At 51.7% G+C, this 15,651-nt stretch overlaps 2 protein-coding genes across 2 annotated transcripts; one reads left to right on the top strand and one right to left on the bottom strand.

Moving 5' to 3' along the window:
• The first annotated feature begins 341 nt into the window (after positions 1–341).
• SELENOH (selenoprotein H) lies at positions 342–3,931 on the top strand. Its single transcript, XM_073346756.1, has 5 exons — positions 342–449; positions 1,110–1,273; positions 1,625–1,770; positions 2,336–2,453; positions 3,538–3,931. Exons 2-4 carry the CDS (start codon positions 1,116–1,118, stop codon positions 2,434–2,436), a joined length of 405 nt encoding a protein of 134 aa, XP_073202857.1. The 5' UTR covers positions 342–449; positions 1,110–1,115; the 3' UTR covers positions 2,437–2,453; positions 3,538–3,931.
• Positions 3,932–5,608: 1,677 nt separating this feature from the next.
• BTBD18 (BTB domain containing 18) lies at positions 5,609–10,444 on the bottom strand. Its single transcript, XM_073346752.1, has 2 exons — positions 10,318–10,444; positions 5,609–7,677 (listed from the first exon to the last, which is right to left on the bottom strand). Exons 1-2 carry the CDS (start codon positions 10,442–10,444, stop codon positions 5,609–5,611), a joined length of 2,196 nt encoding a protein of 731 aa, XP_073202853.1.
• Between the last annotated feature and the right edge of the window lie 5,207 nt (positions 10,445–15,651).

Below are 15,651 nucleotides of genomic sequence, written 5' to 3'. Positions count from 1 at the left end.
CAGAGGAGACTTTGGGAACTGCGCGGGGAGGGGAGGGGCAGCTGAGCTAGGCCCAGGCCTGCTGCAGACACCGAGTCTCAACAGCCCAGGTTGAGCTCTGATTGGCTGCAAAGAAGCCTCATTAATATTTAGAACGTTGTGTAACAAATTCGGGCAGGAACCATCCTGCAGAAAGTTGTGGGGGGGAGGCTGTGCAGTACAAACCGCTCCATGTGTCTTCATTACAAAACTGTCCTGGCTGGATCCTGAAGCGGCTCCGATCACGCTCAGCTGTACCGGGGACATAGGCAAGGCTGGTTCAGCTGCTGCTCCTTTATTTTCCCCACCTTTATTTTCCTCTGTTCCCCCTCTCTGTGGCTTCAAATGGTTGGGAGCAGGGCCATTTCTTCTGGCTGGCGGGCCCGCGTGGCTGCGCTGTGGTTCACTGCTGTGCCCTTGCTGGGGAGGAGGTAGGTTGTGTGGCTGTCTCTAGGGAGGTCTCATTTGCCCATGTCTGTGCTGTCCTTCGCGGGGGGGCTGGTGCATTGGTGTCTGGGCTCCACTGCTTGGGGCGGGGGAGCTGCTCCGCCTAGACCCCCAACGCTGGGGTGCTCAGGAAAGACGCTACTGGTACCAATTGCAGGAAGTAGGTGCTGGGGGGTGCTTTACCAACGCCCTGCTGATAACGCGCCTCGAGTCCGCCCTGTCTCCTGGTCCATCTAGTCATAGCCATCGCCTCTTTCGCTTTGTTGGTGTCCCTCAGTCCTGCCCTGCAAACACATGCTGGTGCCCCTTGACCCTGCCCTATCTCCCCCACCCCTTGCTGTTCTAGTCCTCTCGCCGCCCGCCTCTTGGTTTTCATTGTCCCTTGAAAGTCTCTACACTTTGTGCCACTCCCCCATCCCCCCGGTTATTTCTGTGGCTGCGTGGATGGGGCCTGCGGTCCTGCCTCTAAGGGTAGAAGGCACCGCTGTGATCATGTATCCTGATCCCCCTCTGAATAACACAGGCCAGAGAACTTCCCTGGATTAACTCCTGTTTGAGCCAGAGCAGATCTGTTCCAAAAACATTCCATCTGGATTGAAAAATACCAGAGATGCATGGTAAGGGACTCTTGTTTATTCTCCCAGAGCACGATGGCCCCCAAAGGGAGGAAGAGGAAGGCAAAGGAGCCTGAGGCAAAGGCTGTGAACTCTGAGGATGTGAAGCCAAATGGTGGTGCCAATACACTGCCAAAGAGGTTAAGGGGCGAAGGAAGTCAGGGGCCTGGACCCCGGGTGGTTATTGAGCATTGGTGAGTCCTGGTCGGTGCAAGAGGGTGGGTGTTTTTAAGCCGCAGCAGGCTTATGTTCTTGTGGAAGGCACCAGGGATGCTCAGGTGGTGGATGGGTGCCAATAGCTGGCAGGAGGGGACCTGTCTGTGGGGAGGATTATCTGCAGGGGAATCAGTCAGACACAATTCCAGAGGGGGAGCAGGTTTGGGGGGCAGGGGCACAGGTACTGAGTTGGGGGATGTGGCCATGGATGAGGCTGGGCTGTGCTGAGAGTGTGGCATTGCTGGTTTGCTCAGCTAACTCCTCTGCAAGAGGCCCGCTAGCAGAATCGCCAGCCCTGCTGACCCCCATCACTCCCTCCTCCCCCGCAGTAAAAGCTGACAAGTCTACAGGCGCAATGCCGACGCCGTGAGCCAGGCGCTGCGCCGCACCATTGCCAACGTGGTGGTGGAGATCAACCCCGAGACACCACGCAGGAACAGCTTTGAGGTGTCCCTGGTGAAAGAGGATGGAAGAAGTAAGTGCTGGAGTTTCTGTACAGCAGTGCTCAGTCAGGGTGCAATGATTGAGGCGGCACGGGAGAGCCAGGACAGGGCAGTGCCAAGGAAAAGTGCCTGGGTGACTGTACCCTGGGGTAGGGATGCCCACACGTTGCTTTGTGAGATTGCCCAATTTGGCACAGGCTGATGTGGTGAGCTCCTCATGCGGTGAGCTACTTCATGATTAGGTTCCTAAAGGCATGTTATCCCTTTCTCACACTCTTTGACTGTTCAGAGCTCTGTGGGGCAGAGATAGTGCCTCACTAGGGGCCTGTGCAGTGCAGGCCCCTGATTTTAATTGCCGTGGGGGCTGTCTGTGCAGTGCCTGGTACATTGGCGGGACCCTGAACTCGGTCAGTGGGAGTCTGTACCAGGCGCTGCACATTGAGGCCCCTGAATTCGCTTGGGGGCAGGTCTGTGCAGCGCGTGGTACAATACAGGCCCCATATCTCGCTCAGTGGGGGTCTCCAGGGTCTACTACAATAGAAACCAATAGGTAGCATCCCACACGTAACCACCCCTACCTTGTTGTTGGGGTTTCAGTGGTGGAGCTATGGAGCGGCATTAAGAAAGGGCCACCTCGCAAGCTCAAGTTCCCTGAGCCAGAGAAGGTGGCTGACATGCTTAAGAGCAGCTTGGTCTAAAGCAGAGCTACACCAAGGTGAGTTATCCCAGACTGGACTAGCAGAAGGGATGGCTACTGTAAATCAGAGGGAGGAGGGGAGAAGTGACTAACAATTAGTACGGTTGAGATCCGTGTCTGACTCCAGCACAAACCCCCTCAGCTTGCGCTTTTTTTAATTGCCGGCACCACCTGGGGTCCCCAAGTCAAGCTGGGCTCTTTCCTTCTCCTGTATCATGGCCAGTCATAAAGGTCTTGCAGAGCAAACTACACTGTGAACGACCCCTGAGCCACCTCCTTGCCCTCCATAGCCAAGCCCTAGCATCAGGGCCAGCAGATAATGCACAAGGAAGAATAGAGTCCAGCTTGCACTCTCTAAGCGGTGGTGTCTCTGCAGGGCTAATGGGAGCCGAAACACATGGTTTTCACTAAAAGATCCGACTCCATGCAGCTGTGGTCATTTCTGTACCTGTGTCTAATCAAATATCTGCTATAGGGCACATTGCTGACAAGTTCAGCGTGTCCAGTTAAGGCAGGCTAGTGCTAGGGATGCGAGAATGCCACTGTCGTTGGAGCCTCGGTCTGTTCCAAGCCCAGAACGCCTAGAGAGTAAAACCTAGTCCAGGCTGTGTTGGCTATTCCTGTGAGGGTGGAGTGTCTTCTTTCCTGGAGTTGGAAGCGGGGCTGGATCCATCAAAAATGGCTTGTGATGGGGAGGAGGTAGCAGGCACGGCATGGCAGGTACTTCAGTGTCATGCTCTGTATTCCAACTGCTGAGCAGAAACCCCATCCACATGCTGTGTGGTCTCTCCCCCGTGGTGGGAGCGCTTAGCTCCCCAGATAAAGGTAATATGAGGGAATCACAACATACCTGAAAATCCAAGTGCTGGGCTAGTACACTGACCTGTGGACCATCCTTCTTCTCAAGGAGCTGTCACCCCTTAAGTTTGCAGGCTTGTCACTGGCTTAAGGGTGACCTCAATGTGGCTGCCTCTAGCAAACAAGGCTAATGTAGGTCAGTGTTTTGGGTCCAAATGACTGGATGCTTAGTGCAGGAGTGAGGTGGCTATATTTTTCTGTGTGAACAGCCAGGGCTGACACCTTTCTCTCTCTCATCCGGCAGCTGGTCTAGGACCCATCCATTCCTTGCATGGACCGGAGCATCCATGATGAGGCATGGTGCAGTGGGGGGGAGCCGATGGCCAAACCTCAATCATGTCTCTGATGCTGCAGCTCTTCCTGCTGGGAGTGGTGGGCCAGATGCCGCCACTCTGTCCTTCGCTTCTGTTTTGCTCTTCACTTTGCTCCCACAAGCAACCTCTGGCCTTCCTTAGCAGATCATCTTTCACTGTTTTGTGGTTAGACTTTTTTGTAATAAAGCTTCTAAAAAAACCTCTTTGTAAGTGGCAGCAAGGTGGGGTGATAGCTCAGAGGTCACCATGCAGGCTGGTCAGCTGGACTGCACCTTCTCCTCCTCCCCCTATGTTGAACATCTTGCAGGCAGCAGTGGAGAGCCCCACTCAAGGACATGCTCATGCGTTCTGTTAGGAGTCTTGCCAGGTGTTCTGCTCCTGCAGGAGGGAGGAAATGGCTCCTGGCAGCTTGCACTGCCTGGCTAGGAAAGCAGGTGCAGTCCACGTAACAGAGGGCCAATCCAGCAGAACAAACAAGAGGCAAATCCAACAAACTCTTTATTTCAAAGAAGCCCCACCCTCTCACACTCCAGGCTGTCCTTGCTTTCACCTGTATTTTTCCATTGCCAAAGGGGCTGCTGGAGCAGGGGCCAATCCCTGCAGCGAGAGAAGTGGAGGGAGCATGGCACAAAGTTCACATGGTTCCCAAGAGAGGGAGGGGGGTGAAAATACATGTGGATGTTAAGGGTAACAGATGTTCTCATTAGGACAGTGATACATGAAGATGAGGACTAAGTAACTATGGAGCTGGTGTTCTTTGTCAGTGGAGGGATACATGTGCTGTGGAGGGCAGCTGGATCATAACAGGAGACCATCAACTCTGGATGAGATGCACAACAGGTTAATGGGGCAGCAGTGCGATAATGGGAAATGAGGGACGGTGGCTTGTGCTATTGCATTGCCAGGCAGGAGTGGAGTTTGCTCCTGAGATAGCCATGACTCCACAGCTGAGGCAGGTAGGCTGGTACCACTGCTGGCCAGATATTTTGCAAAACTAGAGTCCTGGCTGCAGCTTTAGGAGCTCCTAATGGTGCTCCACCAGCATCTGTGGCCTGTGTCCCCAGGGCCAGGTTTAGGAAGGTTAAGATGTTTATGTACATAAATGTAGAGGAAAAAGCTTAAGCTAAATGCACAACAGGGGCAGGAAAGAAACTTAAGACAATTAGGCAAGGCCTATCCTGGGTCCCAGCACTGGGAGGTGGGAGTGTGATCTGACAGCACCTGTGAGAGAATACAGTTAGCATCACCTTTAAAGAGACTCTACAACATACAGGGGTGCTGGCTACCACCCCCAGTTGATATTTCCACCATTTCATCCATGCTGGGCCCATTCATTCCCTTCTTTCTCTGCACCCACACATCTCTACCTTGTACATCAGCAAAATATCAGTGGGTCTGACAGGGGCTGTGACAGCAGGAAAGGCTTCTTCAACATGTGCACCCCTCTGTCCTAGCACAGGCAGAGGGGAAGCTCCAGATGACTGGGAAGGGCTGTTCTCTTTCCAGCCTCCTGTCCTCTAAACACAGGCTGCTCAGCAGAACTGAAGCAGCGTTAAGATTATTCAACCACAGAGGTCAGCAGAGCTCCAACAACAAAGTAGGTAACACTGGGGCCACCCCGTTCTCAGTCCTACTGCGTCATCAAGTGACCAGCACATTGGTTTAAATCTCAGTGACCTCCCTGTGTATGACTCAGCCCCATCCGAGAATTAATGGGAGGGTAGGGGAAAGGATGCTGCACCTCCATCCTGGCTTCACCCCAGCTGTGCCCTCCAACTGATCCCTGTCCCCCACTTGCAGAGCCCTTTAGCGGTGGGACAGCTCTTCCCACTGTCAGGGTCTGCAGAGCTCCCCACTCCAACAACCTGATTCATTTTGTTACTAGCAGCTTCCCACAGTCAGTCTCAGCTATGGCAACTACACCTCAGTGGCCAGCTGGCTGTGATGGCTCCCATAGGCTAGACGCCCTTCCCCTCCGCTATAGACCAGGCCTGGTGGCCACTAGTTCAGAATGTCCACTTCTTCATCAGACTCCGAGGAGGGGTCAGGCCTGACGCAGGTGATGCCAGCAGGTACCAGTGCCTCCTCAGCGCCGGCCATGATGTCAATCTCGTCGCCCTCCGGACTGTCAGGGGGCTGATGGTCCAAAGGGCCATGCTTTGGGCTGCTTCGGGGCAGCCCCCAGGGTGCCTGAAGCTGAAGTTTTGTCTCCATCCCAGCAGCCTGGGTGGTGCAGGGTCCCTGCCCTTTCCCCATGCCATCTTCCGCAGGGACACTGGGGAGTGGGCCCAACTGAGCCTCCCTGCTGCCAGCTGTCAGTGAAGGGTGCTGAGGAGTCTGGGGGCTGGCAGGAGCCAGAGGCACTGGGCTGAATGAGGTGGGGTGGTGACCGCTGGAGAGTACCCTCCTGGATACAAGATGGCCACTCACAGACTGCCCCAGGGGATCCCCATCTGCAGTGCTAAGGGCAGAATGACCACCCCCCACCTCCCACCCTGGCAGGGGCCCCTTCCCTGCGTCGTCCCACTCTGGCCACAGCTGCATCTCTGGGGGATGCCACTCCTCGCCTGCTGCAGCAGCACCCATGGGTGTCATGTTTGGCCCATGTGATGGGCCCGTGGAAGGGGCACAGCCTGCCGTTCCTCCTGGCCCAGCAGTGCCCAAGCCCTCAACACCACTGCCTGATAGCAGCAGGTCCAGCATCTGCTCCAGCGGCGCTGAGTCCCCAAACTCCTCATTCTCACTCAAGGGCTCCAATGCCGCCATGTCCAGCTCATAAGGGTCCCTGCAGCCATCTCTCCCATCTGAAGGTCCCTGTTCTACTGTCACCTGCTCAGGAAGCAGCACAGCCTCCAACCTTCCAGCCAGCAGCTCAGTGGAGCTGGCTGCCCACGTCCCTGGCAGCTCTGGCCAGTGCGTAAACTTGTGCGGTCTGGAGCTGGGTGGGGAAGCCACAAGGGAGGTGCCTGTCTCTCCCATTGTCACTGGGGCTCCCTTGGGCTCCCTGGCTGATGTCTCTTGTACCACCTCCCAGCAACTCCCATTGACGACCTTCCTGAGCTTCACACTACCCACATGCCCCTCCTCTGGGGCAGTGTCTGAGCCAGAAGCCGATGCACTGGAGCTGTGCTTCCTGTTGCTGGTCTTTGGAGGCACAGGGAGGCTCCCGCCATGGCAAGAGGGGCTGGCCTGCTCTGGCCCACCTGCTTCATCCCAGCCTGGGGTCTTCTGCCGCCAGAGGCGCCGGATGGATGTGGGGGTCTTGCCAGGTGCTACAGTGGGGGGTGCCTTCGTGGCACAGGCACTGGGGGGAGGCGGCAGTTTCAGGCGGCTGAGCTTGATCTTTCTTGGCAGTGGTGAGCAGTCTGTGGTGCAGCCCTCGCTGGGAAAGGCCTGCTCAGCGCTCCTCTCACCCTGTGACCCTTCAGCCTTGCCCAGTGTGCTCCCCACACCGAGGCTCCTGTCTAAGCCCAAGGAGTGGCTCTTGGTTCTCACGTTCCCAGTCTCCACTGGTTGCACAGGAGCCACCGCACCCTGCATCCCCGACTGGGCTCCCCCGTTCTGAGGTACTACAGCCGCCCAATACTTGGCGCTCTCCGTTTGACTAGTGGTGCTGCTGGCATGTACCCCGCCATCAGCTGGGGGCTTTGCTGTACATTGCTTGCCTGCCACCAGGGGGTGGAATGTCCGTGGGATAGCGGGAGCAGGAGGGCAGGCTTGCGGCACAACCCTAGCAGAGATAGGAACCAGGCAGGGCGGCTGCAGGCACTTCCGGTTCAAGCGCCGACCCAGCACCTGTTTCACCAGCTTCCCACCCTCCAGCTGCAGCGACTCCAGTTCTGCTACTTGGAACTGCCGGGCAGCAGCCAGGACATCCCGGGCCTCCTCCCGGGACACTTCCATCTCCGAGGTGTATAGGAAATCCACCAGCTTCCGCAGTGTCCCGATCTTCAGACCCCGCAGCTCCAGCACCACTTTGCACTCCTTGGAGGGCATTTGCCTCTCCAGGCACTCCATGAAGAAGGGGCTGCAGGCAGAGAGAATGCAGCAGTGAGCTGGTACAGCCTCTCCTGCAAACAAAGGAGTGGACCATCAGCGTCATAGGTTAGCTGGGCTCTGCTACTGCATTAACTATTACTACCCTGTTCCAATCCCTTTAACAATGGGTGCTTTCCTAGGTTTGGGTTGGCCTGCTCTGTGCTGCTCCTGTCTCCAAATATGCATCCTTTCAAGAACCCTACTCTGTGTTGGGCTCGGCTTCTCTCTATTCAGTAGTAATAAACCTCACTTATGCAGAAGGGCAGTTCACATTTTAACTACCCCAAAGCCGTGGTATTACCAACCCCCAAAAATTCAAAAATCAGGAGTTGGACCCCACCCCAAAAGTCCTGAGATTGGCTTAAAATCGTTATTTTTATTTGCCTTCTGATTTCAGAAACTTTCAGGAGTCCTTGCTTCACTTTTTCAAGCTTTCCTCCACAAGCACAAGGAAGGCTAGAAACACACTTTAAAAAAAAAAAAATTAAAGCAAAGATTCTCTTACTGTCTTCCAATTCCTGCAGCCAGGGTGATAAGAAAAGCACCAAATATTGCAAGACATGATAAAAATCACACGAGTTGGCAACACTGCGTTATGGTTCCTGAGGCAGCTCTAACTCGGCGTCCTTATGCTGGGATGTGGTTTCATTTTTGTCTGTGGAGAGATCAGATCTCCATGGCCCCCTCTCCAGCCTTCCCTCCCCTCCCCTAGCAAAGGATGCCACTCCCCAAGACACTTCTTAGTAGCAAAGACAGTGCTTCCATTTAATACTAGGGGGAGGGTAATTCAAGGGGATGCTTTTATTTCTGAGGTTCCTTCCACTGCTCCAGTTAATTGCATCGACAGCCAAATAAAACTAACAAACCCCACTCTAAATAAAATTAAGCTGTTTGCTTCCTTTAAAAATAACAAGCCACCCACGCTTTTCTCCATATTCCTTTTCTATCCCATGGCACATGGTCCCTGAAGAGAAACTATGCAAGGAAGCCACTGTGAGGGTGGGGCTCTGGGGAGAGCATGCATAAGCTTCTAGGGAGGCCTGGGTGGTTCAACACTGGTCCTGGGGGCTGGGCTGCAGGGTCCCACATCCCAGGGAGGGATACCGGATGAGATCTGTGCCCCAGGATTATGCTTAAGAGGCCAGACCTAGAGTGTCTGGACTCTGCCCAGACCCAGTGGGCTGGAAAGCATGTGGGGTCCAAAGATTTGGGTCCAATCCAGCAGTCTAGTGACTATCCACAAAGGGGAGACTCAGACAGACCTGTGGCCCTCCATTGCCCTGGAGGAGCGGGGATTTTATTGAGAATGTATTCACTTTTCTGGGGGCCTCTCCTGCTGCCTTGAACCCAGCCAGCACCTACAACCTGGCCTCTCCCTAGCACTGCTACTCAGAGCAGCTTGGAATACTCTAAGGGTGGCCACTTTGGCTGCACCCTCTTTGATTCTTTAAGAGACAGCTAGCAGCAGTGATGTGCAGCCAGGAAGTTGCTCCAAACCCTCCCCTCCAGAAGGGGGGGAGAACTATAGGGGAAGGTACAATGCTGCCAGAGTTTTCAGTATTTCAGATTTCAACCAGAATGTTATCTTAAAGGAAGGATTTTATTTTTCATTTAATTTCCTCTTTCAAAAAACACCCAAGAAAGAGGACACTGAGCACTGGCACATTGAGGCAAATGTTATTTCAGTGAGAGACTGACAGACATGTCTCTAGCTACAGAACAGCTGGTTTGTGTCTCTCTGGAGTTCCACCCTGACACAGCCAAAGCTACCAGCCAGCAAGGAATAAAAGCTTCCTTACATACAGAAACAAACAAGATATAGTATGAGCAAGACAGTGAGATGCATGGCCATGTTCCCCAAACACACACACACTCTCATGTCCTGGGTCTTGGTTCACACTCTATGTGCACCATCTGCAAAAGTCAGAAGCCTCACTAATTCGAAGGATGCCACTCTCAAGACACTTCTTCTTAGCAGCAAAGACAGTACTTCCAGTTAATATTAAAAGAATTAAACTTTGTAGAGCAGTGGGGACCTTGCTTATAGATGCAATGAGATAGGAGGCTGTTGCTTGAAACTTCCCGTCACCCAATAAAAGTTTCAACAGAATAACAAGACACTTAAAAAATATTAGTGAGACAATCGCCCCCACACTTAACAAATCAGGAAGCTTCAAGATTAGTTTGATTAATGAGTCAGAGACTTTCACAGACCAAAATATGCTCAAGTTGTCAGCTGAACATGAAGCAGCTGAGGGCGAAGTTCATATAAAATGGTCTCACAATGTTCCAAGCAAGGATGTACACTTAGTATGTCTGCTGACAGATATCTGGCACCATGTAGGAAGGCTGTTATTTGCAAAACCTCTTTGGAAGTACTTCCACTTTTGTGCAGACCTTTTTCTACTTATGATTCCCAAACAAATCAAGCCCATCACTGCTGCCTATCACACAAGGCCGCATCAGTATCACAGTCCCCACTGATACAACAGCCACTGCAAACAGCAAGGTAAGGGCTGAGCGTACATACAGTGCCCTATATGTTAAAATGTAACTACATACTTATGTGTAATTAATATTCTGTGGAAATGTACACAAGCACAGGAGAGGTGACAATTCAGTCCCAGGTACAAGAAAGGTGGGTACCAATCCACTGCCCTCTTTCAGGTTACCTTCTGCCTGCAGGATGACATCACAGAATACATCTGCCCTCTGCTGGCGATGGAGCTGCAGGAACGCCATGCGCAGGAGGCGGGAGTTCCGATAGAGAATCTTAGAACCGGCCACAGGGGAGCACATATCAGCAGAGCCTCCCTCTTGTTACCAAAGACACCAGATTCCCTGCAAACGGAACACAGTCCTGGGAACGCAGTAGGCTCTATCTAGCAGAGCACCCTTGGTGGATTTAGTACTCCTAAAAGTGAAAGACTGAAGGCAGGAAGTGAGCTTCTGCAAGCTTCTGCCAAGCCATCTCCCCCTGGAAGGACCGTGACTGTTATAAACTATTTTATTCCTGGCTCAGTGATAAATTGGGAAGGAGTCAGTGAAGAGCCACAAGGATGATTAAGTTTCAGAGTAACAGCCGTGTTAGTCTGTATTCGCAAAAAGAAAAGGAGGACTTGTGGCACCTTAAAGACTAACCAATTTATTTGAGCATGAGCTTTCGTGAGCTACAGTGAAGTGAGCTGTAGCTCACAAAAGCTTATGCTCAAATAAAGGTGCCACAAGTACTCCTTTTCTTTTTAAGGATGATTAAGGGATTGGAAAAACACACCATAGAGTGAGTGACTCAAGGAGCAAAATCTATTTATCTTAACAAAGAGAAGCTTAAAGGGTGACTTGATCACAGGTTAGGAGAATTACCTGGGGACCAAAAATCTGATAATTGAGGGCTCTTGAATCTAGCAGACAAAGATCTAGTAAGTTCCAATGGCTGGGAGTTGACGCTAGACAAATTCAGACTGGAAATAAGGTGGACAATTTTAACAGTGAGGGTAATTAACCATTGGTACCACTTATTATGCCTTGTGACGGATTCTCTATCCCTGGCAATTTTTCATTCAAGATGGGATGTTTTTCTAAAAGATCTTGTTTGGTTCAAACAGGAATTAATTCAGGGAAATTCTCTGGCCTGTGTTATACAGGAGTTTAGACCAGATTATCACAATGGTCCCTGCTGGCCTTGGAATCTATGTATTATCCATGTGCTACTTTTCCTGAGGCAGTGTTACTGATATATTTAACTAGCAGGGGGCACGGAGCACAGACTCTCACAGAAAAGTGTATTGAATGGTAGTGAAATATGGTATTTTTTCCATAATTCAGTACACAGCCTGTCACCTTAGGGTCACTAGCACCCACCCAGCCAGCTCAGTGGATTGGGGAAATGGATCGGGAGTCAGTCACCAATGAGCACTGATTCCAATCCAGCTCAGGGTTGGGGGGACTGGATAGCTCACAGACTGCCACATGGAGTCTCTCACCCCACCTCAGGTCAGGAAGCGGATGACTTGGCTTGGGAAATTAGCGAATGGCATAGAGAACTTCCTCTCTAGAGCAGATTCCAAACCAGCCCCAGGTTGGGGCAGGGAACAACTGGCTTCAGGGCATCAGGGACTGGGAGAATGGCTCCATCATTGCAATGCTCAATTGTCTCAGTGAGACTGGCAAGTAGGATATGGACCTTTCCCTATATGGCCTCATCTACACACTGAACTGAAGGCAATTCTCCCACCATTTGTCTACCACCACAGCTCAGCCAGCCCTAGCAATGGTGGGAGCACTAAGGTCAGCCACCATCATGACTCTGTTCTGAAGTAAGTCTGATGACTCAGGGGTAAAAATGCAAGCAGGTCTACAATAATACTCCTGCTGCTGCCACCACGCCTTGACCAACAGTGCAGAATCAGCCTAGGTCACGAGTTCCAGGACAGGCGCTGTGGGAAGCCTGCACTGGGGCTGACCCTGGACTTCAGTTTTCAGGGCTACTGAAATTTCCACCAGTACTGCAGTCACAGTAAGGCTTTGGTTACCATGTGCCCTATTAACAGCCATGGATGTAGCTGCACCAGTTCAAAAACTTTTCTCTAGCATGAGGGTGGTCCAGCAGTTTAGGTTTTCATCATCTGGGACAGAGGAGACCCAGTTCAATTCCCTGCTTTACCACAGACACCTGGCGTGAGCTTGGGTAAATCACTTAGTCTTTCTGTGCATCAGTTCCCCACCAATACAATAGGGACAGTTGCACTGCCCTGCTTCACATAGGTGTTGTGAGAACAAATACATTAAAGGTGCTCAGATCCTAGAGTGATGGAGGCTGTGTAATTAACTAAGGCCTTGACTACAAGGAAAAGTTTTCTTCTGTATCCTAAGGTGTGGATTTAAACCAGCATAGTTATACCAATTATATAATTATAACTGGTGCACACATGGACACTTTAAGGGCTCCTCTACAGTTTTTGTACAGGGCAAGGTGTGATTTTTTTTTTTGACGGGCATAGTTATACCAAGACAATACCTAGCATGGATGCAGTTCTCCCTGTATAGTTTATTCCCTTTCCCATATAGGAATAGCTATAAGCACTTTTATCCTGGTATACTAATAGGCAGTCTTATACAGTGCTTTTCATCAGTAGATCTCAAAGGAGGTCAGTATCATTAGCCACATTTTACAGATTGGAAAACTGAGACACAGAGGAGTGCCACGGTCACCCAGCAGGCTAGTGGCAGAACCAGGAATAGAACCCAGATTTCTCAAAGTTTCAGGCCAGTGCCCTATCCATTATGCATAAATGAATCCACACAATCCACCAGTATTGTTAAACTGATACTTTTGTGTGTAGACAATGGCTTATTCTGGTGCAAGGGTGGCCTTTGTTCAGTTTAGCTTGTGTTGTTTAGGAAGGTGTTTATGCTTAAACAAAAAAACACCCAAAAAAGCCACTTTTATACAGGAATAAGAGTCTACACAGGACATATCAATAGAACTCTATCAGTATAACTGGCAAGACTTTCCCATGTACACAAGCCCTGGATAGATAGATAGTGTAGATATTGTAGGCAGGGTGAACCACTATAAGCATCCATTTTTGCTGGTTCAGCTTTCCCTGGTCTCAAAACAGGGAGAAGCTCTACCCACACAAACTATCTATCCCTGGTACTCACATGGTTGCCATCACAGCAATATTTTATTGCTTCACAGTCTTTATTGTGTTTAGCCTCCCAATATACCTGTGAGGTTATCCCATTGCACAGATGGGAAACTGAGGCAAAATGAGGCTGAGGCTACACCTAAAACTTAGGTCAACCTAGCTATGTCGCTCAGAGGTATAAAAAATTTACACCCCCAAGATATAGTTAAGCCAATCTAAGAATTTTTCCATCAATCTACCTACCACCTCTTGAGGAGGTGGATTTACTACAGCAATGGAAAAAACCCATCTGTTGCTGTAGTAAGCATCTACACTACAGCAGTGCAGCTCTGCTGCATTAGCGCTTGTAGTGCAGACAAAGCCTAAGTCACTTACCCAAGGTCATACGGGGGCGGGTTGTGGCTGAGCAGGGAATTCAACCTGGGTCTCCCGAGCATCCTAACTACTAGCGCATCCTTCCTCTCATGGCTTTACCAGTGCAGCTACCCCCATGTCTGTAATTGGAGCAAATCTTTAACACAGACAAGTCCAAAGCTTCCCTCGCATTTTACTGTCAGACACCTTCAGTGCTCAGATGTAATTAGACACTGGTTTGTTACCACCAATCCCTGCTTGTTTCCTTTTGGGAATAAATTGCCCCACCCAGATCTCCACTCCCTTTCCCCTAGCGAGGAAGGGAGCAACAAGTAATGGGGTACCTGTTATTTAGGTTAATGGAGTGTGCACAGGGATGTTGGAAAGCTTGGGGCTGCCAAACACTACGAACCTTAAGAGCCACCCAGGTGAGGTGGCAGCATTGAGGATGGGAGCCAGCCAGAGACAGGACAGGTGCTGCCAAGACACAGATAAGAAACATGGATGTTTCAGCATAAGAGGCAAAAGGATCCCAACCTTCTTTTGGTCACAGACCCCTCCCCCCACTCTCCAAATACAACACATTGTTTAGAGAGTTGCAACCCATGCAAGGGGCTTCCCCTCACAACCATTCCCTGCTATTCCAAAAAGATCCATATCCTTCTCCATTCCAGTACACCACTCAGATCCTGCATTGAAGGGGGTCCATTCCCTCCTCATTATTGACCCCCATACACTAAAGGAGCTCAATTCCCCCAACAACTGCCTCTCATACACAAGGGGGGACTCCATTCCCCCATAATCACCCCTTCACACACATACTAAGGAGAGCTCCATTTCCCCTCACAGCTTCCCACACTCAAAGGGGGTCCTCCATTCCCTCCCACACACACTAACGGGGAACCCATTTCCCTCCCACGACTGAGGTATGCTCTATTCCCTGCACCCCAATCGTCCACCCCCTGAACCACGCCCGGGGTGCGCACCGTCCCTTCTCTGCAGCACCTCTCTACTGCTGCTGCTGCAAACTCCAGCTCCTGCAACACTCAGCACGAGCCCCACCCTAGCGCCCGCACGCGCGCCACGCCTCCAATAGAACCTTCCTCGAGAAGGGACGTGGCTCCTCCTCCCCGCCGAGCCCAGTAACAGCCCTTTGATTGGCCAGACCCTCCGGCCAATCACAGCGGAGGAGGTGTTTTGGCGGGAGGAGTTCGAAGAGAGCCGTTGCTCCTGAGGAGAATGGCGGGTGGGAGAGCGGGAGTTTGCTGGATCTCAACCCCGTGAGCCAAGGAGCCCCAGGTCCCACCCAGATCCCAACCCCCAGCCAGTCAGTGCCCACCCTGGCCACCAGAACCACATGAAGCCTGAAGCCAAATGGGGGCTCCCTGCTCCAGGCCACCGCCAACCAGCCAGAGCTTGAGGTGTTTCAATTAATAGACCCAGCTCCTGGAGTCCCGTGATTTTTTTCAAGACTCTCCCTTTGCCTTACCATTATGCACAAATGCTCCAAAATGTGACACCCCCTTGCAAGGGCTCAGACACCTGAAAGCAGAGAAAATGAATCCAAACTGGGTGGATTTAAAATCAACAGCTCAGGATTTTTTGGCCAGTCTTATGATTTTGGAGACCCTGACTCATGGCATCTGAACGCTTGGGGCTTATGATGCTGCAGACCCAGAGCCCAGACACGGGTCCTGGTCAGTCAGTACCCACCCTGGCCATCACCGCCATGTCAATAGCACCAGGGGGATCCCTGACCCATCCCAGTCACTTGGCCTGTCTGGCAGCACCCACCCTGGCCATCACCACCATGTCAATAGCACAGTTAAGCACATGGGGAATTCCTTGCCCCTGTCCCAAAACTTAATCTCTGGACCTGGCCCATCATAGAATCATAGAATATCAGGGTTGGAAGGGACCCCAGAAGGTCATCTAGTCCAACCCCCTGCTCGAAGCAGGACCAATTCCCAGTTAAATCATCCCAGCCAGGGCTTTGTCAAG

This window comes from Lepidochelys kempii, chromosome 6 (assembly GCF_965140265.1).
Source record: "Lepidochelys kempii isolate rLepKem1 chromosome 6, rLepKem1.hap2, whole genome shotgun sequence".
In the NCBI taxonomy this organism is placed as follows: domain Eukaryota; kingdom Metazoa; phylum Chordata; order Testudines; family Cheloniidae; genus Lepidochelys; species Lepidochelys kempii.
This window is presented reverse-complemented; position numbering and strand designations above follow the sequence as displayed.